This window comes from Struthio camelus, chromosome 20 (genome assembly GCF_040807025.1).
Source record: "Struthio camelus isolate bStrCam1 chromosome 20, bStrCam1.hap1, whole genome shotgun sequence".
NCBI classification, from domain to species: domain Eukaryota; kingdom Metazoa; phylum Chordata; class Aves; order Struthioniformes; family Struthionidae; genus Struthio; species Struthio camelus.
This window is the reverse complement of record NC_090961.1, coordinates 8,138,457-8,161,803: the sequence shown is the minus strand read 5'-3', so window position 1 is coordinate 8,161,803 and position 23,347 is coordinate 8,138,457. Positions and strand designations below refer to the sequence as shown.

The 23,347-nt window shown below is 37.6% G+C and overlaps 1 protein-coding gene across 4 annotated transcripts in view; it reads right to left on the bottom strand.

Moving 5' to 3' along the window:
• CDK5RAP2 (CDK5 regulatory subunit associated protein 2) overlaps window positions 1-23,347 on the bottom strand; it is a 212,462-nt gene that overhangs the window by 54,664 nt on the left and 134,451 nt on the right. For all 4 annotated transcript variants that reach the window (XM_068914368.1, XM_068914366.1, XM_068914370.1 and 1 more), the window contains 11 exons: window positions 19,998-20,108; window positions 18,354-18,430; window positions 16,746-16,869; window positions 14,611-14,762; window positions 12,376-12,538; window positions 11,727-11,780; window positions 11,161-11,280; window positions 10,461-10,553; window positions 8,504-8,722; window positions 2,532-2,702; window positions 1,511-1,684 (listed from right to left, as the gene is read on the bottom strand). In XM_068914368.1, coding sequence (XP_068770469.1) covers window positions 1,511-1,684; window positions 2,532-2,702; window positions 8,504-8,722; window positions 10,461-10,553; window positions 11,161-11,280; window positions 11,727-11,780; window positions 12,376-12,538; window positions 14,611-14,762; window positions 16,746-16,869; window positions 18,354-18,430; window positions 19,998-20,108 — 1,458 coding nt within the window. The remainder of the gene's footprint in view (window positions 1-1,510; window positions 1,685-2,531; window positions 2,703-8,503; window positions 8,723-10,460; window positions 10,554-11,160; window positions 11,281-11,726; window positions 11,781-12,375; window positions 12,539-14,610; window positions 14,763-16,745; window positions 16,870-18,353; window positions 18,431-19,997; window positions 20,109-23,347) is intronic.

Below are 23,347 nucleotides of genomic sequence, written 5' to 3'. Positions count from 1 at the left end.
CCTTTTTGTAAAAATAGTGTCCATAACCTACTAAGTGGCTCATCACTAGTGTTCCTAACGTGACACAAGATATAGTACTCACATTTCCTTTGCCATTGCCACTTTGTTTTAAATTTCCTTGAGAAAAATCTCGTTAATGACTGATATATTATTAAGCAAATTAAACAGCTCCCTTCACCACTAGGAAGTGCTATTCTAATTCATGTTACTTTGCCTGACGCTTCTGGAGATCTTAATATACTAGGTTGCAAACAACAGAAAAAAGCCAAGAAATGTAACATATCTTCAAAAGTCACTTATTTGTTCTCTAATCTGTACACGCTAGTCAAAAATACATTGATGGAGTCAGCAACTGATTCAAACACTTCTCACAGTTACATCACCTTTTTTTTGCTAGCATAAAAGTAGGAAAAAAGGAAATAAATCTATATATCAAGACTTCAGGTCTTGATACTTCGGCTTCAGGTTTTGAATAATAACCATTCTTGTCAATTTGTGCCACCAAGTAAAATAATGGGCATGTATTATCCACTTTTTTTTATATTTCTATAGTATTTTCTTTCTTCTCTTGCTTTACAGTACAGCTTTGTTTTTGCCCCAGAAGCATCCTCATTTCTGTCCATATTTTCTATTTCCAAGCTCCATTTATCTCCTGTGGTCACTAGCTCAGTGTAACCTTTTCCCCTTACTTATTGGAAGTACACAACTCTCTTTTGCACCTCTCTTCAGAAGCAGATGCCCTCCCAGCCAGGAAAATATTTCTATCATAACCACTACAAAACTCTACCTCTTTATGGTAGGCTGGCAACATATTTTACACACTTTCTGACAGTAAACAGTGTCTTGATGCCATGTAAGCTCATCAGAGCACAATACCAGGCACACCTACAATGCCATGTAATATCACCATTGTATACTTTCAAAACATTTGAAGTCAATTAAAAACATAGGACAAAATTAATAATCAAGTGTTTACTGTAATTTTGATAGTATAGAACACTTCTGTATAGGAGAAGGAAAACAGTCCTGATTTGAGTTAATTTCAGTGTTTTAAGAGTGGTTTCTGCTGGTTAATTGAGTTACGGTCAGATTAGACTACTATAGATTAACTCTTGGGCTACCAATCGGCTGGGGGAGGGGATAGAGGAGTGAGAGAGAGATCAGTGACAAAACATTTAAAATTTTACCGATTTTTAAGAAAGAAAATATTTAACCCTTCAGTCCTCAGTCCTTCATAATCCAGCATTTTTTGGCAAACTTTCAAAACAAACAATACGCAGAGCTTCTGCTGGCAATAATGAGGTCTTTGTGCTTACACGCATTGTAAGAAAAGCCATGAAAAAGCTTAATTTCAAATGAGATGGTACTAATCTGAAGAAAAAACTGCTCCTTGCTACACGGATGAACCACAATGTATCTGAACCCACATCTTTGAAGCCAAAGTCAAAATTCTCATCAACTTCTGGTCAAAATATTTCTCTACAGATAGTCACAGTTTTATCAAACTCACCTCTAAATCTCTGACTATCTTGATGATTGACTGCTGAGACTGTACAGCATATTTTTCCTTTATTAAGCCTTCGTTTTTCAACTCCAGTTCTTCATTGGCTTTTAGAAGGTTCTTGTACTTATTAAGAAGGTCCTGCAATTCTACATCCTTTTCTTTAATTGTTCCATCAAGTTTCTAACAAAAGAAAACAATGACACAAATTTACAAAATTTACCCTAGTTTTATACTGCAAAATAAACAAACAAAAAATGGAGAACATCCAGCGATGACCCTGCACATACTCTTTATATATCCGGCAAAAGAACAGCCCAACTTAACATAATAGGAACAAAAAAAGACCAAGCAAAGCTTTGGCCAACACTTCAAATATATTCAACACTTCAAATACAAAGAAAAAAAAAAAGAAAAAGAAAAAACATTCAACAGAAATCTAAGGTCATGAAAGATTAAGCAGCATTTATGCATTAAATCAAGGAACTCACTTTGGTCCCCAGGTACAGAGAGCAACCTCAACTACTACTTTTTGCACTACTAGTTGAACACCTTCTGTACATTTCCGGATTTTATCTCCCTCCATAGGAGACCGTTTGGGCACGAGTCTGTTAGCATTCAGACAATTCCTTTCTCATGTATCTTATTTTGAAGGGGCTTTTTCCAAAAAATGAGGAAAATATTCCAGTAGCTAAACCTACTCCTTAACTTCTAGTTCCTGCAGATCAAACTGAAAATCATAGGTTCTTCAGAGCTTTTAAAGCATCTTGCCAAAACAGGAAAATTCTATGTAAGTATTAGGAAAGCTTTCTTCCTTCTCTGTCCACACGTTTCATAAAACCCTAATAAGAAATCTTGTTGAACGCCACACATCTCTATAATTACGTGTCTGTTCTGCAAACACAGTATTATAAAATGTGAAGGATTATCATCAAAACCAACAGTAATTCCAAATATAAATGGGATTTTGTAATCATTCCTCATACAAAATCAAATGATAAATTTTTCATTTCAGCTTAAGTCTACCTACCTGAAGCAACAGATCCTTTTGATTGACATTGTCTGTCAGCTGCTTGATAACTAGTTCTTGGCTCTGGGACTTCTGATTGCTTTCACTCAAAAGAATATTGTAATGATGTTCAACTGCTTTCTCTTTCTCAGTCATTTCACCGTGTAATTTCTCTAGCTGATTTCTAAGGTCCTACCAAAAAAAAATGAAACCGATCATTTAGCACATCAACTTAAAAAAAAAAAAAAACCTTTAAGAGTGACAATCCATGCTATTAGTTTAACTTTCCATTGCTTTAAATTACTTATATCACTGAATGGTCTAGAGAACGTATTTAAGCCAGGGTCTTCCTTTTGGCATCCCACAAATACAGATAAAGAGAGAGAACTTTTGGATGAGGTGTCAGTACTGTCTTGTATAAATCTAGGTCATTACTGTTTAAATGGTTTTCATACAGAACGACTGGACTCCAAAGCTGTAGAGAGTATCATGCACGTATATGCTGTCACTGTCAGAATGAACACACAATTCTGAGACAATTTACTCCTTTGCTAGAAATAGGAGAAAATTGGTTAGGGGTGATTCAGTATGTCATTTGTTCTTTTTCTCATCATACCATGGAAATTCTTGCACTAACACTGCATTACTAGTTACTCTTACATTAAAAAAAAAAAAAAAATCAGAGATGGTAAAACACTTCCTTTTGACAAGAGCACAAACTTCAAACTACCAGTCATGAGTGAAAGGTCAGTCTGGTGATTAGAAGCTGGGAACAGAACTTAGATCCCGAGTTCAATTTCCGACTCTGCAAATTACTTCCTACATCTCCAAGACTAGTTGTATCATGTCTGTGCCTTAGTTCCCCATCAGGGGAGTGTATGTTTCTTGTCCCTTTCACTTCTAAAAGACAGGAAAAACCTCTTTCAATATCCACATGAAATAGCAAGTCCAAAGGACCCTAACTAAGGTTTGTTGGGATAAACTATGAATACTGCCAGGTAAAAAGCAATTACTTCTTATTTTGCAACTCATGCACTTCACATGGACCACAGTCATATCTTTCTTCTTCTATGCGTTCCGACAGATCCTGTCCCATTTTACGTGCACATCCTCCATCTGCAAATGTGGCTATCTGTGAGGTTTGAAAGGCTGACTACCTGAAGAAGCTTTGGGTTCCAAGCAATAATATTAAATAATTCCTATTCCTTATGTTTTGCTACGAACTGGGACAATCACTAAATCAATGGAAGTATATAAGAAATTGTGGGTATATGTTACTAATGGACAGATTCTGGTTACAGAGTAGAAAAGCACAGAAGCACAGAGCAGTAGAAAAATTCAAAAGAGTACACGTGGTTTGTCAGAGCTCTACACTTTCAACTTCTCTCCCACCACCACCCTTCGTGTCAACACAAACTTGTCCTTTTTTTGCTAATTTGCTGAAATTTCAATACTACAAATTGAAGGAAGCATAGTTTACATATACAGTGATTTTTTTATATAAAATTTTACTTCTCGAGAAGATCTGGAACGTTTGCTGCAAGCTTTGCACAGAGAAAGAGAAGTAGGAACCTACAGTACAAGAGCTGTTGTCTAAAATTAAACTGAAACATACAGAAGACTTTGTACTATTTAAACTTCTCTTCAGACCCAAAGAACTTAGTAGAGCCTACATCTTAAAATACATTTGTTTTATTTCCAAAAGGGCCTTTTTGTGAAGTATCATAAGCCCTTTAAGTAGTTTGCAATATGCTAGTCACCTGTAAACATCACATTTACCTCCGCTGGGATTTAAAATTCAATAGTTGTTTCCCATTCAAAGCGCAGGGAACTAGTACTACTGACACTTTAATTGCAATCTCTTTACAAACTGTTTTACGTCCTTTTCTTGACTTAATTTCTTCGCTTCATGCAGGTTCGCATCAAATTCTAACGTTATTTTACTATTCGGTCTTTGCCTTCTGTTTATTTTGCATGTTAACACAAATTGTTATTTATACTACCTTTTTGTTTATCTTCTTAATTTTAGCTTTGTTATAAGGACTCAGCTAAGAAAACAGTGGTGACAGCTCCCAAAAGCACCATTAAATGTTACTCAGTTTCAAATAACAAATAAGCTTTGATCCTCAGTTCTGCAAACTAATAAAGGCCATTTTTTTTTCCATCTTCAATAGGACTACTAGAAAACTGAAGAACTGCAGAACCGGGCCCAAACTTTGTCCATATAAACACAAGCTTTCAGATGTACTTCTGCTTCTATCCAATTACTAATTATAAATACAGATCACAGTGTAGAGCAACTCTTTTGGAGATCTGATAACTGCAAAGACTTTTGGCTTCAAGTTACAGAGCTCTTCTAGTGGGTCACATCAAGCCTATTCATATGCAGCGCTTGAACTGGAACTGAAAGACCAATTGCAGTGTTATGACTTTCACAATGCTTTTTATTTTTACATTATATTTCAATACTTTTACTTCGCTGAGAGGCTTTAAGTGAACCCATTACCTATTAGTAGGTAACCAGACCTTAAAGGACCGATTACAATCTATCCTATAATTTCAAGTGACCAATACACCGTGACTTCTTTTTATGAAAGCCGTAACCTTGAGAAGCAAAGATGTAGGCATATATAGATAGAAAAGAGGTCGTTGCAGTAACAGTACCCTCTGTTACCTAACCTCAGAACAGGTCTAGATGTAAAATGAGAAAGTACTTCTTACTGTATACCACCTGTCAAGTACAGAGACTATGCTTCTGCCTTTAAGCAGCACAAACATTATGGTTGGGTTTACGGGAAGAAGTGGACTGACAAAGCATATGAATTCAGAAAATGTCAGAGCCTACGAGAGACTTGCACTTCGCAGATACTTTGCTTCTACTACTTCCGCCCCCAAAGTTCCCCAAATCCTTGCCAAAAGAAGCTAGTGTTGAAAGTGATAATTATTTTCTTTGCACGAGCCAGAATTCGGTAACACGCAAAACTATCCATCACTATAGCAGGTTGCTTGAACTCACTGACCACTCAAATTGTCTGGGAGAAAAACTATTGCTTTCTATACGTTGAGTTGCAAGCATAATACAGTACCTACAGTTCTCAGAGCATAAACTTTGCAATTCTTTCTGCCAACCTTTCTCCCAAGAGACTTTCCCATGATTAATGATAGTTGAACTAAGAAAAATGAATGCGAAGCACTGTAACGCAGAAGACTGGAGCAGATGCATCCCCCTCCTTGTCAGATGGGAAACAGGTTGGTAAATAATTAAGGCGTGAAGTTCCAAAACCTCTCTCTCAGGCTAAACTATGAGTAGGAAAGCTAGGTAATAAATTCTGCCTAATGAGTTTTTCTGCATTTCCCCAACCAACTGATCAAATATGAATACCTAGTAAGTACACTTTAATTGTCTACATTCAGGCCTTGATAGAGAACAGTTACTAAAAGTATGTAATCAACTGAATTTGAACACGCTCTTTGATCTTGAGCTTCGTTTAAGAAATCTCATGTATAGACACAGCGGTATGGTGGATGCAAGCAGCATTAAGGATGCTTACTCCTCATCAATTGTATGCAAGAACGCGTGGCCCAAGATTGCTGTTTCAAAGTACAAAACCATCCAGAGCTTAAAATGATGCTGAACTACTGCTGTTTAACAGCAGCTTCTGGGAAGTACAGGACAGAGAGAAAGAATTTTTGATTTTTAAGTTGACACATAAGAGAAGAAAAAAAAAAAAAGGGCAGGGTCCCCATCCATCCCTGGGCAGGGGCACCATTCCAAGAACATCTATTCATTTTGTGCCAGGAGACTCTTAATACTTAAGCATGGTTTGTGATTCAGATGAACTGCTCCCCTGCAACAGTCTTTATTAACTTAGTTTAGCCTTCTTCCACCCCAACACTACACTGCCCAGACCTGCTCCGGCAAGACAGGCTCACAGCAGGGCACACGTACTTTTTCTTGGATCTCCAAGTGTGTTTTCAAATAGGTGTACAAAAAAATCTGAGACGAAAATTACCGTCTATAAGACATCATTAAAAATATCCAAGTGAAGGAAGACCCAAGACATATATAGGAATTTCTAAAGATTAGGTACATTTTTCAGCTTTAATCCAACAAAATAGAAACCCTGATAAAGAGATGCCTGAAAACATAAATAGAATTCTGAACAGAATTTTGAAGACTGTCTCATAAAGAGTTTGCATCAGATCACTGAAGAGGTTTTCTATTTGTCAAAGAGCAAAATACCATAGCACATTTTTCACTCCCACACATCTACTACTTAATGGGCAACATTTCACAGGCAACTGTTCCTATATTGAAATGTACTTGCAACTTTGAAATTAAAGCAGCTGTTCTGCAAGGAGTAGGAAATAGGTTAGGGATATAATTTCTGAAAGACTGCTCATCTTTTGGCAGGAATGCTTTTCCCTGAGGAACTAGTCATTTACACGAAAAACTTGGACATAATGGAGTCAAATAGGCATCTGTAATGCAAGTAACTTTGAATCCCTTGGCAAATCCCTACCCAAGCCTATTTTTACCACCTTTCCTATACACATGTATATTCTAGCTCCCCTGAAAGATGAAAAAAGGTTCTGAATAGAGAAGACAGTTACAGATAAAAATACTTCCAAATCAATAAAATATGTTCTTTGTGGCTGTTTTACTGACAGGAGCTATCTGTTCTTTCTCCCCTTAACCTCAACACCCAGAATAAATTTCAAAGCAGAGCAAAGATACAGATTTTGTGACAGCAGCCTAACCACAGTTGACAATCAACCAGAACTGTTAGTTAAATAACTATTTTTAAAAGGGAGCAGTGGGGGGGGGGGGGGGGGGGGGGAAGGAGAAGCAGGGGTTGGGGAGGAAACTTGTTCGTAGGTAAAGAGAGCCCCCTACTGGAATTAACTGATATTGCAGTGACAGAAGTGTCCATGCATACCTGCTTTACTGAGGCCCTGTTTTAATGGAGCAAAACATTCATTGATGGATACAAGCTCATTTAATCTTTTATGTTATTTTATATAACCCCAGGCTAAGCCCTAGCTAAGGGTGGCAGCCTTTGGAAGCAGGAGGAGTCCACTCTTTCTGCAAGTGCTGTTTGGCAGAAATGCAGAACCTGCCCTAATTCTGCAGGGCAGTTTTGAGAGGATTTAAGGTGGTGGGGGGGGGGGGGGGGAACACATGTGACAAGACATACAAGTGAGAAGCATGTTTCAGTGTTAAGCACTCAGCAGGAGGCATAGCTTTTTTTTTCCCCCCCAGAGAAAAAAGGAAAAGCCTGATCTTTCATTTTATTGCATGAGCTGTGCTTGTCAGAAGCAAACGTGCTTGTCTAGGAATCTACAGCAAGATGAAAAACCTTAACGAGAATATGAAGCAAACAACTTAATGGAGAGATACAGCACATCATTTTTGTGAAATTGTGATCAACTGCTGTTGTGCTTTTTAATAGCAACTTCTGCTTGGAAAATCTCAACATACAGCCTTTACAGTGACCAGGCTACGAAGGCAAAAAGCAAGCAGAAGTTTGGCTTAGTGTCGTAACAATGAACTTCTCACTCTTGTAGTGCATTAGAACTGAAAAGAAAGAGAGTTAAATTAGCATATGGCAAATTAAGACAATTTACAGACATGTAACCTGACAGAGTAAAAATGCTGTAAGATGCACATTATCACACATGTTAGACCACCAGCAGGAAAACTGACACCAATCTTTACCATTTACCACTTAGACTAATGATCATATCTAGGATTTAACTAAAAGATTATCAAAATGAGATATTTACTTTAAAATTATCTGCCTGTGCAGACAACAGGCCAAGATTTCCCTCAGTCTTTTGGCCCTACTCTTTTCAACACTGACTCTAGGCAAATGCATTTTTAACTTTCCAAAAAGCATTCAGTTTAAAGAAGCTAGATTTGTTAGAAGAGGACATACTAGAAGCAGTCTATTATCTTAACTTTATGAAATAAAGAAAAAAGCGATAATAACATTAATGGTTTTGTCACTTCTACTCTTCTGTAGTTGTGCTTCATCCAGCTCCCTTTCCATCTTCTCTCTTTCTAAATTCAAGTCATTCAGCTCTTGATCAGCCCTTTTAATCCTCCTTTGTAGTTTACGGTTCTCAGTATCCTTTATAAGGTTCTCTGAACGCAGCTCAGCTAGGAGGGTTTCTTTTTCCATCAAGAGAGCTTGATAATCCTCAGCACCCTAAAACATAAAGCAGCGTTCAAGGTTTATAAATATATTTCATACAGCCTGGAATAGTCTTTACTCCTGTCTATTTCCCTGCCCCCATTTACTCTTTTCAGTACTCAAGAGTGCAAAAATACAGTGAAATGACAGCTACCCAGATGACACAGGAAACGTTACATTATTTTAGACAGTTGAGAGACTTTCCAGCATAACACAAAGCTTTCAATGACATCCTGGGTAGGATAACAAGAGTTTTAGGTAACTAAGAGTTACATAAAGGTTGATCTGCAAAGGAGCCTACAGTAAAAGTGAGACCATTTTATGAGCTGCAGGATCCAATGCTAATATAGAAGGTCTTTTCTTTCGGGTCAGTTTGAATCCAAACTAGGTCAAATAGCTACTAAGCCATAAGCATACTTCATATAGGAAAAGCAAGGGCTATTTCTGTTCATCCCTCTCACATAGCATTGTGGCTGGCCTTCTCCTTGAAGTTATAGCATAAATGACAGTAGTAGTGACGTACGCAGCCTGATCTACTCACATAAAGCAAACCACTTCAGCTCAAAGTTAGAGCTAATTAGCAGAGTAAATGAGGAGAAATGCTTGCTGTGTTCCCCAACATGCAATACGCTTTCTATGGACAGGAGGGATTAGTTGCAGACTTTTTAATACAGCACTTTCCAAAATAATCAAAGTTGCATAAAAACAAAAGGGTTATAATGATTGGGTAATATTTCAATAAGCAGGACTTCCTTGGTATGAAGCTGCAAAGAGATTCACACAGGCCAAAGTTATTAGAGAAAGAAATAGAGTATACTTTTCCTAAAGTAAAGTTTGGTGTTAAGTGAAAAAGGGCATCTCCATTTCTTCAACTGCCATTTATAATAATGGATCACTATTTCATTACACCCCGAAACCTAAAAAACAGTGCAGTCAAAGCTTTAGGCTAGTGTATCGTGGAAGCAAGCGTATTAGCCTCTTCCATTCCTGCTGAGCTGAGAGCCCAAGTGAATGAACAAACACCATAATAAAAAAGTCACTATTTAATCAGTGTTATTTTAGTTGAAGATGAAAAATCCACTTTTTACTAGATCTGAATTCAAGGCAAGTCTGCAAACATTAGAAGAGCCATTACGTGGTCTGTTTTAAAGTCAAACACTCATTTTCCCCCATCTTACATATTAAGACCTTTAGAATGCAAAAATTCTTGCCGAAGTTCTTTCTCCTCTACACACATGAGAGCATTACTAAATCACATTTTTACAGTGAATACTCTACCACTTTATAAACAGATGTTTTGCATTTATTACACAAAAAATTCAAAATAAGTCTCATATACCCAATTCAACTCTGCTAATACAGAAGAGCATGTGCTGTTACCATATTTATGGGGGAAAAAAGCCACTAAGTGTTTTTGGGCTAACAAAGCAAGCTCAACATCAACTCAACTATTTGAGTATCTTTGTCATTTTGCCCCTTAATTTGCATTTACACATTTCTCCCTTAAATCTCAGTTGCCACAGGAGGAAAAAAAAACTGAAAAACAAGAAGTCTGTCAATTCAATGCTCCATCTTTTAAATAGAACTGTTCTTATCATGAAACAAATTGTCTAGAGCAATTAAGCATTATAAACAACATATTAAAATAATTTCCATTCCTCCACTTTCGGTGATATGAAATACCACCTCCTGTGTGGAATTATGGAGGAGGGGGAGAAAAGGGAAGAGCCATATTTAATTGCTTGCTTCTTACCTTGAATTTTTGGATGTGCGCTTTGTGAGTTGCCTCTCTTGCCTTTGCCAATGAAACATTTAAATCCTCAATTTCAGAACTAAGTTCTTCATTCTTTAAACAAAGTAAAATGAATCCTATGTAGAAAGAGTTATTTCCAAGGGATGATGATTTTGTAATAGCTATTGTGTCTCACTATCCTTTCATCCAACTACACAAAACATACTTTAAAGAATAAAAACACTAAACACATCATACTAAGTCCTGTATAAGAAACTGTTAATCCTACACATATTACACAACACTCAATAGACTGAAGTTAAATGCTTCCCACTAGTCCACAAAAATCTTAATTTCATTTGAAGTTGACCTCTCCCACAGTAGCTTACTTTATATGCCAGTTTCACTTACTCAACAACATAAACACTTCATACCTTTTAAGTGATGTTCAGAGCTGATGAAAAAAGTGTGCAACTGAAGACATTCTCCAAGTTCTTAAGGGAGAAAGCATCAGTTCAGCATCTTTTTCCTCCCCCACAGTCCAAGACTCAAAACTCTTGATAACAAATGTGAAATAGTTTTCCACAGGACTGCTTACAGCTGTATGACAACAGTGATTCAGGACCTATTAGAAGCCTCCCAATGGTTGGTGAGATCAGTCAGCCCCAAGGTGCACATCCCCCCAAGACAGTTCTGCAAGCCAGCAACTTCATAATCATACCTCTTTTTCTTTTCCTTTTAATGCAATAGTTAGCCCTTGAATGGTTTTATCCCTTTTCAAACCATTTTTCTTTTCAACAGCAAGCTCATTTTCTCTCTCTCGTAGCTCTTCTTGAAGAGACTAAATTAGATTAGGTGAAAGTTGCATTAACTTCCTACTAAGAGATACTGTTACCACACATTAATAAGCATTGTCTCAGAATTTTTACATCTTTTTTACTCAAATTACTAATATAAAATATAGTCCCAAAATGCAAGTCACCATCTTAAAGACGTGCCTGGAATATAAGGAAAGAAGCCAGTCTCATGGGCTGGCCATGAGTATCAGCCATACAGCTTAAAGATTTGATAAGAACGCCTATCAACTTCACTGAAAGTGGTATCAACTTCACTGAAAGTGGTTTCAAACCAAGGTGAGCCTCCCCATCATCTAACAAAGGATTTACCAAAGGACGACTTTGCTCCTTTTTGAACCAAGGCCTCTCTGCATCTACGAACGCATAACAGAAGAGATTCTAGCAGGCATTATAAGCAGTCAAGGAACACACACACAAGACCATAACTTACCTGAATTTTTTTTTCAAGAGAACTTCTCTCATTTTTAAGCTCCATTCTGATTGCCTGCAAGAAGAAAACAATTGTTACCACCAAGTACATTCACTCTAAGCACAAAAGGTACCTCATTAAGCATTAAAGGGAGCAAAAGACAAGTAAAATAAAACATTAACTCTTAGATAGCCCTTTCTGTAGCCTACAGAGGTTATACCTTGACTTTATTTCATGAGAATTTTTTACGCTTACTTCTCTTACCAAAGCTTTTTCTCCAGACCATAAAAGCAGAGACTTTTTTTAAAAAACAAGCTCTCTTCTACAGAAGTTGTCATCTTTAAGTGATCTATTAAGATCTAGGGTTTTTTTTAACATATACATCACTAAGACAATTGCACACTATCTATAATAAAATACAGGTGTAAAGTCAATGAAAAATATGACTTGCCAGTGAAAGAATGATAAGCATGGATAACGAAGATGAATATTGACAGCCAAACCACAATATAACCAATATGCGTTAATGCGATGAAGGGAAAAGGGAATAATCATGAAGAAAGGCATTAAAAAACTGGTTTAAGTCACTTACATACTGTTGTGCACAAGACCTTTAAAATCCAGGCCACATGAAGTTTATAATGTACAGCTGTTCAGTCAGTTATCTCACCTCTATCTCACTATCTTTTTCATGCCTCAAAGCAATGGTAAGTTCTCTGATTTTTTCTGCTGGTAAGTCCCCATCATAAGATCCACTCTGAGACTTTTCTTCTTCAAGGTGTTGAATTATAGCTTCTTTATTTTTCAAAGACAGATTCAGTTGCTCTATAAGTCTAAAATTGTAAGATTTTTAATATTAATCTTGCATCATCTACCACGTCTCCTACCCTCCAGTAAATCCTACAGACAGTTTTCCTAGGCAGAGACTGCAGACAAAACTTGCTTGATTTTGGGAAGTACTTTCAATAACCCCTTCTCCCTCCAAAGGGGGAAAAAGGGTGCCATAACTTTAAAGCAAGCAACAAATAAGGTTGAGCTATTGGCAAGGCGCTCATTTTTGTTCTCTTCCAGTACCATTTCAAAAATAAACGCTTAAGTTTATGTGCCATATAAAGCACAATGTAACTAAAAGTAGTGACACTTATCAATACATTCTACTTCCTAGCACATACAACACTCTCCCTAATGTACCATTGGTGTCCCCCAAGTACTTACTTTCACTTGTAAGCTAAAGCAGCTTCCCAGTGTCTCACATATACAGAATAAAATCACACTCACAAAGAAACTTGGTCATTGTTTGGTCATACTCATCTTGGCATCCCCCAGTCTTCCAACAGATAAAATCACAATGCTCAAGTTTCCTAACAGACTCAAGGGACTTGAAAAGTTTGTAGCATCAGATGCCAGCTGTGACTCTTGGTATTTTGTAGCCTCGTGGTAAAACTATCTTTAATTACAATGCAAATTCCAAACAGGCTAGTCCCAAACACATTCAAGTGTTTAGTGCACACTAATACTCAGTTCACTTCAAGGAGTCAAGTAGTCTCTTCTTCCATCAACACTCTGCTTTTCTAGTCCTGCAAGTCCTTACGCTGATCTAGCAGCATGTAATTACAGAAGGTCCTGCCAACATTGGATCACCCAAAAAAAAAAAAAAAAAAAGAGTTCTTGGCCTCCACACAGCCTTCACTTCACTGACCAACAATTCACAGTACCAACAATTTCTTTCCACAGTTTAAGCCCGGTTTTCACACCAACTACAGAGCTGGAACTTAAGTACCTCTGAAAGAGATAGGTTTTATAATGCATTCCTCCCAAGCTCAAGGCAATCAGGAGAGCAACTGTCTTCATGTAGATGAGTTTGACAGACAGAAAGAGGAAGATAGGAAAAGGTAAAGCAGAAGCAAGGGAGATGACCTTGGAGCAGATTGTAATTACTACGGTGTCACTTGAGATACAGTATCAAAATCAGAACAATTCCATAATTTTTGTGCTGCTGGAGAGTTCAGATTTGCAATTATCTGTATGTTTTTATAAAAACCATCTGGAAAACACTGGAAACCTGTCTTTGGTTAAAATAAAACCTATAAAATCAAAGCCTCAGGCAAATGTAACTTTCTGTTACCTGAATAGACCAATTATGCAGTTAACCATACACTGGATAACTGCAGGATTCAATCATGCAACAATAGGAAAGGATACTCTAAAGAACCATAACAGTCTTTAGACTGTTAGAGCCAGAACTGCATCTTTTCATCTCTGTTCTAGGCTAACACCCCCAAACTAACAACGCTTTATCGGACTGCTAGCCAGTCACGCATTTTATCTTAAATTCCTAAAAATCAATCGTCTGAAATTTTGACGTTTGACTGCGGGCATTTTGCTCCACCCGACGTTACTGAACAACTCAAAGCCAGTGCTTTGTAAAGCACAATCAAAGCCATGAAGCCTAAACTACTGCATGTTATTTCTCTCTTCCTGTTTAGGTGTACCAATACATGCATCACTGGAACTGAATAGTATGCAAACACTGCGAAAGCAGTAAATGAAAACTAATGCAAGAGCTGTAATTTCTACTCAGCAATGGCTCAAAAAGCAGCTAGAAGAGTCAGTGAAGCTACAAGAGTGTTTTAAAGCAGAACATGCTCATGTCACATGCATGCCGATTTTTTTTTTTTTTTTTTTAAATACACTGTCAGACCTCAATGGAAGATGATTCTGCTAACATACAGCTTGTAAGCAGATTGCTGCGTTCATTTAATAGTTGAGTACCACTGGATATCTTACCCAATCTGTATCTGAGGGTCGGATAAAACCCTTAAAGCCAGTATCAACACTGACTCTGAAAGTTTAAATAATAAACAATTTCCACTGGTTAAAAACTATCAGCAGCAATAGTTCTGACCTGTCCTTCTCAGCTCCTGTAATTACATCCAGATCCTTCAGATGTGTGTTTGTAAAAGCAGCAAGTTTCTGCTCAGCTGCCATTCTCAGAACTTTCTCCTTCGTTGTCACTGCAATGGCTTTTTCCACCTCCTCTTGAGCAGCTTTAAGATTCTGTAACCAAAACAGACACTCCTGATGCTTATAAGAATAAGGTGGTCACAAAGTTTTTCACATATTGAAATTTCCTCTACCTAACACAGGTCGGTATGTTTAATTTAGCAACTTTCAGCAGTATTTCAAGTGCTTTGCAAATGCTTCTGAACTTCGTGTTTCGCTTTATCCTACTGTCCCCATTTCCATAACAAAGAGTTACAGTTAAATGAAGGAGGTTGAAGAAGGCTTTATTCAATCAGAGATCAAATTCACATTCACAGCCTCACTGTAACTAACTGGAACTCTTCCCAACACCATTTATATCTTACAAAAATTGAGCCAGATATTTTCCTCCTGATCAGCTACAGAGATGGAGGAAACACCCAGATAGTCTGGTCAAGCTCCTCTAGTGACCTAAATCACGGAGACAGGGAATACCAAAAGCCTCATATACCACAAATTTTTTTTGCGGGTTTTTTTGCAAGCTTCCCTGCTGTGCTCAAATGAATTTTGCTCTCTATGACCTAAAAGTCTCCTTGTAGCCTAACATGTAATTCCCTTCTCTCCCTCAATAAAAAAGGAAAGCAGGGCAGGAAGAGATAAGTCCTTTATTACTGAAGTTCACCACTCCCTCCCTCTCCTAAAGGGCTGTTCTGTCTGCATTCATCTTTGAATGAAGAACTCCTAAGAAAAAGTAATCTTTGTTTATGTTTCCTAGATCTGTATAATTATATGGCACTATGTAAACAAGTGACTAATACTACTTTGCAGCATTTACATTTACAAGCATAAGGACACTTGAGGCCAACATTGACTTCAGGCAATAGAGAATACCAATACCACCCCTGAGATCAGATTATTTTCCCCTTCTACCAGTCAGATTTGGGAAACACCAGTCCAACTGACTACTTTGGTACCCATGCAAGCAGTTTAGGATCTTCTGTGCCTACCCCACAGCACAGGGAGCGCTTTGAGAAATCCCAGTCCTAGTCAACTGAGGAAAAGGTCACAGAGATCTCCCCACTCACCCCCGAAAGCACTCACTGCTTTAGGAACATCACTAAATCATCCTGACAGAAAATAGCATCATGAGATTTGTACCATCATCTTCCACGAAGAATTCATTTTTAGGAGTGGGAAAGCAGATATTGGAATATATCTCCTTACGCTATTTCTCTTCACTTAGAGAAAGAGCGCTAGGCTTCTACTTCCACAAACACACTTATAAAATCCCTTACCTATAGGTAAGTATACACAGTCAATGATGCAAAACAATCATTAGCTTACATATTTTTAGAACTTGAAACAAGTGTTTCCAACATAGGAAACATGCACTCAATAGCAAACTTTCTCTAAATGAAACTGGACTTCTTGCTTCTGAGGAAGGATGTTATTCACATGGAGAAAAGACTTTTCCTTGTTGGGTCTTTCCACAAGGAAATGAGGACAACCTGAAGCAATTCTCCTGTGTAACAGTGTCGCTGTTACAAGACACTGCCATGTGTAGGTAGCCTTTCTCAGCCTACAGTAAACACGTGAGCATAAGCCACGGAATCTCAGGTTTATACGCATATACTGAGGAAGATGGGAAGGGACAAGGAGCTCTTACAGACCTCTTGTCTCTGCTTCCAAAGTAGCTGAATTATCAGTGGAAACATTCATAATCAAGTCCCTCTCCTTCTCAACAGAGGGTATTACAGTTCTAGAAATCTAGCCTCCTCACCAGAATTCAGGAACTAAAGATTTGTGCTGCAGATTTCTAAATGCCACCAAAAATGTATAAGTTTGCTGAAGACAAGCTATCCTCTCGTATTCAAAATTTCTAGAGCAGTTAACCACATCTCCCCTTTCAGGGTATTTTTTTCTATTTTTGTAGTAGCTATTTTTCCAGGAAAGCTGAAACAATTCTGAAATATTTTTTAGGCAGATCATGGTATCAGATCTCAGCCACAGTACAGAGACTAAAGATTTCTAACTACTCTTTCAGTTTTAGACACTTGCCTCTTCCAGAAGGTTTATTCTGCTAGTCAGGACTTCTTCCACTTCTTGTGCCTTCTTTTGTGCCTCTTCTTTCACACGCTGTATTTCAGCATCATCTCCTTGAGCCAGACTTTCAACTGCCTTACTGAAAGACCATAATATTGGAAGAAATTCAACATTTAAACAAAAAAGCTATTAGAAAAATACTACTGTTCATTCTTATGTGCTCCCACTCAGGAGAAAAGGTAACGATGAAACATTTATGCTCGCCCAAAAAGCACTTTACATATCAGAGTAGGAAACGTTTAAAGTGTGAGAGGCTGATAGATTATGCACAAGCAAATGATTTCCACTTTATCTGTGCCTGCATGTCACTACAGGATTAAATACAAACATCTACAGGTTATATAGCAATTGCTGGGATATAGTCTCTGCTTGATATAAAGCAACAAGAGTTCCCCACACAAGCCTTGTCACATTGGATAAGCAAGCACTTTTTATATTTAATGAAAGAGATAAAAATATGAACAAAATATTTCACTTATAAAGCTTTAAAATACAGTACCAAGCCTCTGGCAAAGTTGTATTTTCTACAGACAGCAGCACTCAAATTAACTGAAGATATGAAGCTCCTGAGACCTCTCCAACTGCATCTACAGTAATTGATAACTCCTAGTAAGGAAACAATCCTTGTTTCTTATAAAGCAAAGAACAACCACTTGTTTGTCATCTCCCCTTTAACTTGGCTTCCTATTATAAACTTCAGTAGTGCAAGGTTTCCCCTAGAAAACCCGTCAATACATTGACAGCTTTCTGGAGAGACCAAACAAAAATTTGGTCCTCAGGATCCACTTGAAAGTGGATCCAAACTACTGAAAAAAGGCTAATTAGTAACAATTCAGTGCCTTGCGAGGCAGGCCAGACAAAGAAGTCCATTGAAACAAACACCCATGCAGCAGTCAGTAGCTACCACTAATTGCCTGCTCAGTTTAGTTTTGAACCAGAGACATCTGGAGGGAAACAGTTTAACAGGCAATTGTCATTTTCACAGCCATCCAGGCCCTCCACAAACCATATTCCATCTTGCTCATAAGACAATGCAGCACTACACAGTTTTTAAATAAGTAACATTTGGAAAAAATGCTCCAATACAAAAACAGGGATTTTAAGAGCATTCATTTTTATATAGTATTAGAACGGTGTTGTGGTTCATTCTAGATAAGATTCATTCAGAACTAACAGCCCTGTTGTTTACGGGGTTGTGTGCCCCATCTTTCCAATTCACTAAAAAAGTCTGTCTGTTGACACAATTAAGATCTTCTACAAGAATAGGAATGGTAACCCATTCCCAACTAAACGGGGGCATTTATTTACCTGAATAATACCAGGCAGTGAAGGATATCACATCAAAGTCACACTGGCTGGTGCAACTACGTTAACATTGCTGTACGTTTAAGAACTCCTTACTGAAACTAAATGAATGAAGCAATTTCTAGATAAAGCCCTCTAAACTACTACTTTGGGAGCCTTATAGTCTTAAAGCACCAGAAGAAAAATCAAATAGAAGCAAGATCTTGGAAGACTTAAGACACCACAATAACTGACACTGAGAAATGTACTGGTACTTACGAGGCTTTGATGAGTAGTTTCTCTCTCTCCTGCAGGTCACGCTTCAGACTTTCTATCTCAACTTTCAGCTCAATATTCTAGAATACAAGAATGAAAACACTCGAAGACAATTCAGAGGTCACCATATCCAAAAGTTACTGCAACATGTAGGTTACCTTTTGTTTGGACGAGCAAATATAAAGTCTCACTGAGCTCAGCATAGCATAAAGAAGTTATGAGTGTGTCTTGGGGGGGGGGGAGGAGGATGGAATTGAAATGATTTTTAGCTGTTAAAGGAAAAATCTTGGAAGGTTCAGGACTCAAGAATCTCAAAGAGCATTTAGGACCATTGTATTCAAACAATACAAATCCCTAAACACATACATACACACTTAATTGCAGTGGGAAGCAGTTCAAAACAGCTTGGAGTTTCTAAAGCTTGGGCGCTTGGTTTTTCTTTGAGCTATAAGATCTCTTTTTTTAAGCTTGATTACTAAAGACCAATTACCAAAGTTTGTGGTTTTGTTATAGCCTGGGAAAAGGACTTATTATAACTTAAGCACACACTGTATAGAGCAGTACCTGGTCTGCAAATTGACAGACAACTTTTCAATATATTAGAAGATAGACACCAACACAGAAGACCAGGACAGAAGACCAATTAGCAATACTCAATTGAAATCATGACCTGAAGCAGCCATCAAGAGAATTAAGTTTTCATCCTAATAGGGGAAACTGAAGACACAGTACAGCATCTGTTACTAATATAATACCCTAATGGATTAGCAAAGTGACTTCTTTTCCCTTATAGGGGGCAGAGGCCACCAAAAGGCCCAAGAAATGCTTATCGCCACCTGTAAGCCTGAAAAAATGAGGACACAAGACACTAACCTTGCTTCCAACTTAAAAAAAAACAACCAGTTGGTTCTATAAACAAACAAATCAGTGACTTCCAGTCCCATATGAATCTGCATTCTTTCCATTCATAAGAATAAAATTAGCAGCTAAATACAACCCTAATGCACCTTTATCTACATGCAAACAACAAGATAATGCCAGCTCCATAGAGACTGGAAGATCTACTGCCTTAATCAACAGGCAGCCATAAAGCTGGTGAAACACCTTTCAAGAATAGCTAGAATGAAGCGGACCCCTTCAGTGAACAGTCAGAGGCCAAGCAGCTAACAAATGCTAGAGTACCCACGCAACCTCCAAGTAGCTTTAATGACATTTGATAAGTCTGCGAAAGAATAGAGGAGCGAATGGAGTTCCCCGATAGCAGCAAGCAGAATTACTACATATCCAACACCGAAGGGAGCGCACTGCTTCTTCTAGACATTCAGTACATGATTTCAGTAGCACAACTACAAGAGATCCATAACCACTTACTTGAAACATAACATCTCTTAACCTGTCCCACACTTGTGGGCACTAACATGGCATCTTTACTCAGGACTGTAACTTTATCTTTCCACACTCCACACAGGTTATTTTAATTCCTTTATACCGAAAAGTATTAGGTCGGAATAAAATAAAATTATACTACAGTTTCCAATGCCAAAAAAAAATAATCACAAGTTGAGTAAAAGAGGCAACTTTAACATAGAAGAAACTTTGCTCCCCTCCCCCTCAAAAAAACACTATTAAGTTACTCTAAATGCATACAATTTTGTAGATTTCTTCAGTGGGGCCATCAAACTTCTGCTGCATTCGCTCCTCCAGAAAATATATACGAAGTTTTAGGTTGAAGTTCTCTTTCTTCAGATCAGTGATTTGCTGTGAAATAAGCAAACGATACCTTGTTGTTCAAGCCAAGTAAAATAACCACTGAAAACTGCTGTCACATTTGCTTTTGGTCTTCATAGTGTAAGACAAGTACAAAGATTAGAGTTCAACTATTGGACACAGTAAATAAAATATTCCCAAATATGAAGCTCTTAACAACAAGAATACATGAGGAAACATTCCTCCCTCCCAGACTGTGTCACCCAGTGCAAATATCTAAGCCCTTGAACAGGTTTCTGTCATTTGCTCCAGTGCCAGCACACATCCCAGAACTTACTTTTCTCCCTACCACCTGAGACATAACATAGCATCTTCTGTTCCCATTCCTCTCTTGAAGAAACAGGAACCGCATTCTAGCCTAATCATACTGAATATATTCCTTAAAAAGATTATATATATTTATATATACATATACACACACACACCCCACCCCCTCTTATTCTTATAAGATATATACACACTTTTAAATGCCTATATAATTATCTATTTAAACATTAATATTATACATTTAAACATGTACATGTGTTTACTGTGTGGTTAATTGTGTTTATTTTTAGCCCTGCCAAACTGAGACTCTAGCGCTTAAACTATAAAGTTAAAAAAAAAAAAAGTAATAGCTTGTCAGCATGCTCCTAAAACAGACAATGCTCTTTAGGATATTCCCTCTCTCAGTACTAAGGGTAGCTGACTTGACACAAAGAATCCAAGAGTTCATACCTCTTGGTTTGCAATATTAAGTAGTTCTGTCTTCTAAAAAACACAACTTGAACAAAACACAAAATACAAGAAGATATGTTGAAACAGAAGCTTTTTTTTGGCAAGGCTTTGGACAGTAGCATTATGCGTGGAAGAAAAAGGCACAAGCATGTAAGGCACATGAACTCAATCATACACCAATAAAACCTTTACGCATTCCATTTTTAATAGTGCAATTTAAAAAAACTGCTTCTTGTACATCTGTCCTTCAAGACTTAAGATTTTTAACCTTCCAAGCAGAAGCAGCAACACAGTTGATGATTTCATTAGAGTCTCCTTCTAAAATTTAAGAGACCAAGTGTAGAACATTCATTCAAACAAAACCAGTGTCCCCTACCAGATGCTTTCAGCAAGAAGAAATCTAATACAGTAGAAAGATGCTAATAAAATATTTATCTAGGTTCTTCCCAGAACAGCAGCACAGCACCACTTGTAAAAGTTACCAGGTACTTAAATTGTATCGCTAATATGTGAAAACCAAAGAAAACTATTTTCTGCAACTGTACTCAGAACCTGCATTTGTGGGCAATTCCTCAGTTCAAACAAGATTTGCTCAGCAAGCAGTCTCGTCATTATTCACACAAGTAAAGATCAACCAAGTACCTAAAAATATGCAGGTCTACATAAACTTGTGGCCTGTTCTCACATCCTGAAGAAGCCTGTCTTTAGAAGCAGTAGCAAAACATATTTAATTCATGATTCTATCATTTTTTTCCCCTACAATTCCAATTGGATGATAACAAGGAGTAGAGGATATAAACTTGATCTGTAAGAAGTTGTAACTACTTAAAACACAGTATTACACTAGTTAAATGGGAATAATTCTTCTGGAATATTCAAGCAGATGCAAGCATTAAGTTAATGCAACTTTGATATAAGTCAGAGCACAGTGCAGGATGTTGCTCAAAACCCAAATGCTTATTTGGAGTAAGTCAAAAAATTAAAGTTTTCTTAAATGAAGTAAGGTTGCAGCATGGAACCCCCAAGAGCTAGATCCTGGATATCTTACTCTGCTCTGTCCTGCTAAGTTCAGCATGATTACACGCAACTAGTGAGAATAGGCCGCAGTTTTGTGATTTTTATTTTTTTTTTAAGCTGGCAATGATCATCTTGAATCTTACTCCAAAGCTGTATGAGCTGAACTTCTAGTCAGTTTTCACACCTTGAATACATTTCTCAGTTAAAAGGAAAAAACAGAATTAAGGTAATGCTGTGCTGTTATGAGACTATTTCCATGTATTTCACTGGCAATAGAATTAAATCAGAGAGTTTAAGGGTACTATTTTCAAAGTGCAAACAAAACATACTGCTAAACCAAGAAGTGAAACAAACATAGTCTCTGACATTGTTTCCCAGAGCAAAGTTAATTTAGGCAGACTACAGTTCAAAGTTATAGCTTAACAAAACACAACGTGTAAAATGTGAACAAGTTAACACTGTAAAGGAATTTTATGACAATCCTCTCAACTTCTGCATTTGAAAGCTCAGTTTTAACTCCTCTTCACATAGTGGTTTCTGTATTAAAAAAGGGAGGAAGGGAATGAAGAGAAACAGCAGAGACTTCTTGAAAACCAGAACAATGCAAGTACTCTCTACACAGAATATTCCACCCCATTGCATGGTAACAAATACCATTTGCCTAGATCAATTTAGTTCCTTTCCACATCTGCAGAGAGTCACTTTTATGCAAAATGGCATCTGTCAGCAGAGGCTGTGGTTTCACAGCACAACAGTTTTTGCCAGCAGAGGCCATTTCAAAAGACTGTAAAACCATAACTAAATGGGTTTGGGAAGACGAGACAAAAACCCACTAATATCACTCAGTTCCCTAACTACATACCATTTGTCCTTTCTGTTCAAAAGGATCTAATAAACCATGACAAAGTCCTTGGTTACAGATGTCTTTCATTTTGCTCATGTAATCACATTCCCAACTGCACATGGTATTCATAACGTGTCCTGCTTCCTTGCAATAGGAGAAATAAAACCTACACCTCTAATGTTATCTAGCTCAGCAAGCTCGCCATAAAAACATAAAACATGAAAGGGACCTCTTCTACATGGAGCTACCCACCACGTCATTCAAGGGTCATTACATCACACTGTTCTCTAAACTGCAAGGTGAGGAGCCCACTCTTTCTATCATTTCCTTCTTATGCCCTGTATAAATAATGCTGCCACAAAGAAAGCAAATTCATGCAGCAATAGAGAACATGTCAACTCCAAGCAGGAATAACCTACAACCTTTACCTTCTTTTAAAGTGCTAATTCAGATTGCCTTAGCATAGCATAAGGACAGCCTTAGGATGCAAATCCAAAAGAGCTACTACTGGATGCTGCCTTCCTCAGGTTTAGCCTTCCAGCTACCAGCAACCTGAATCTTAAAGACTCAAAACCAGAAGTTATAGAAATGTCTCCATGTTTGAGTGCCTTCAGTGGGTTCTTCCATTACTTTAATGGATTTTTTAGCTTCA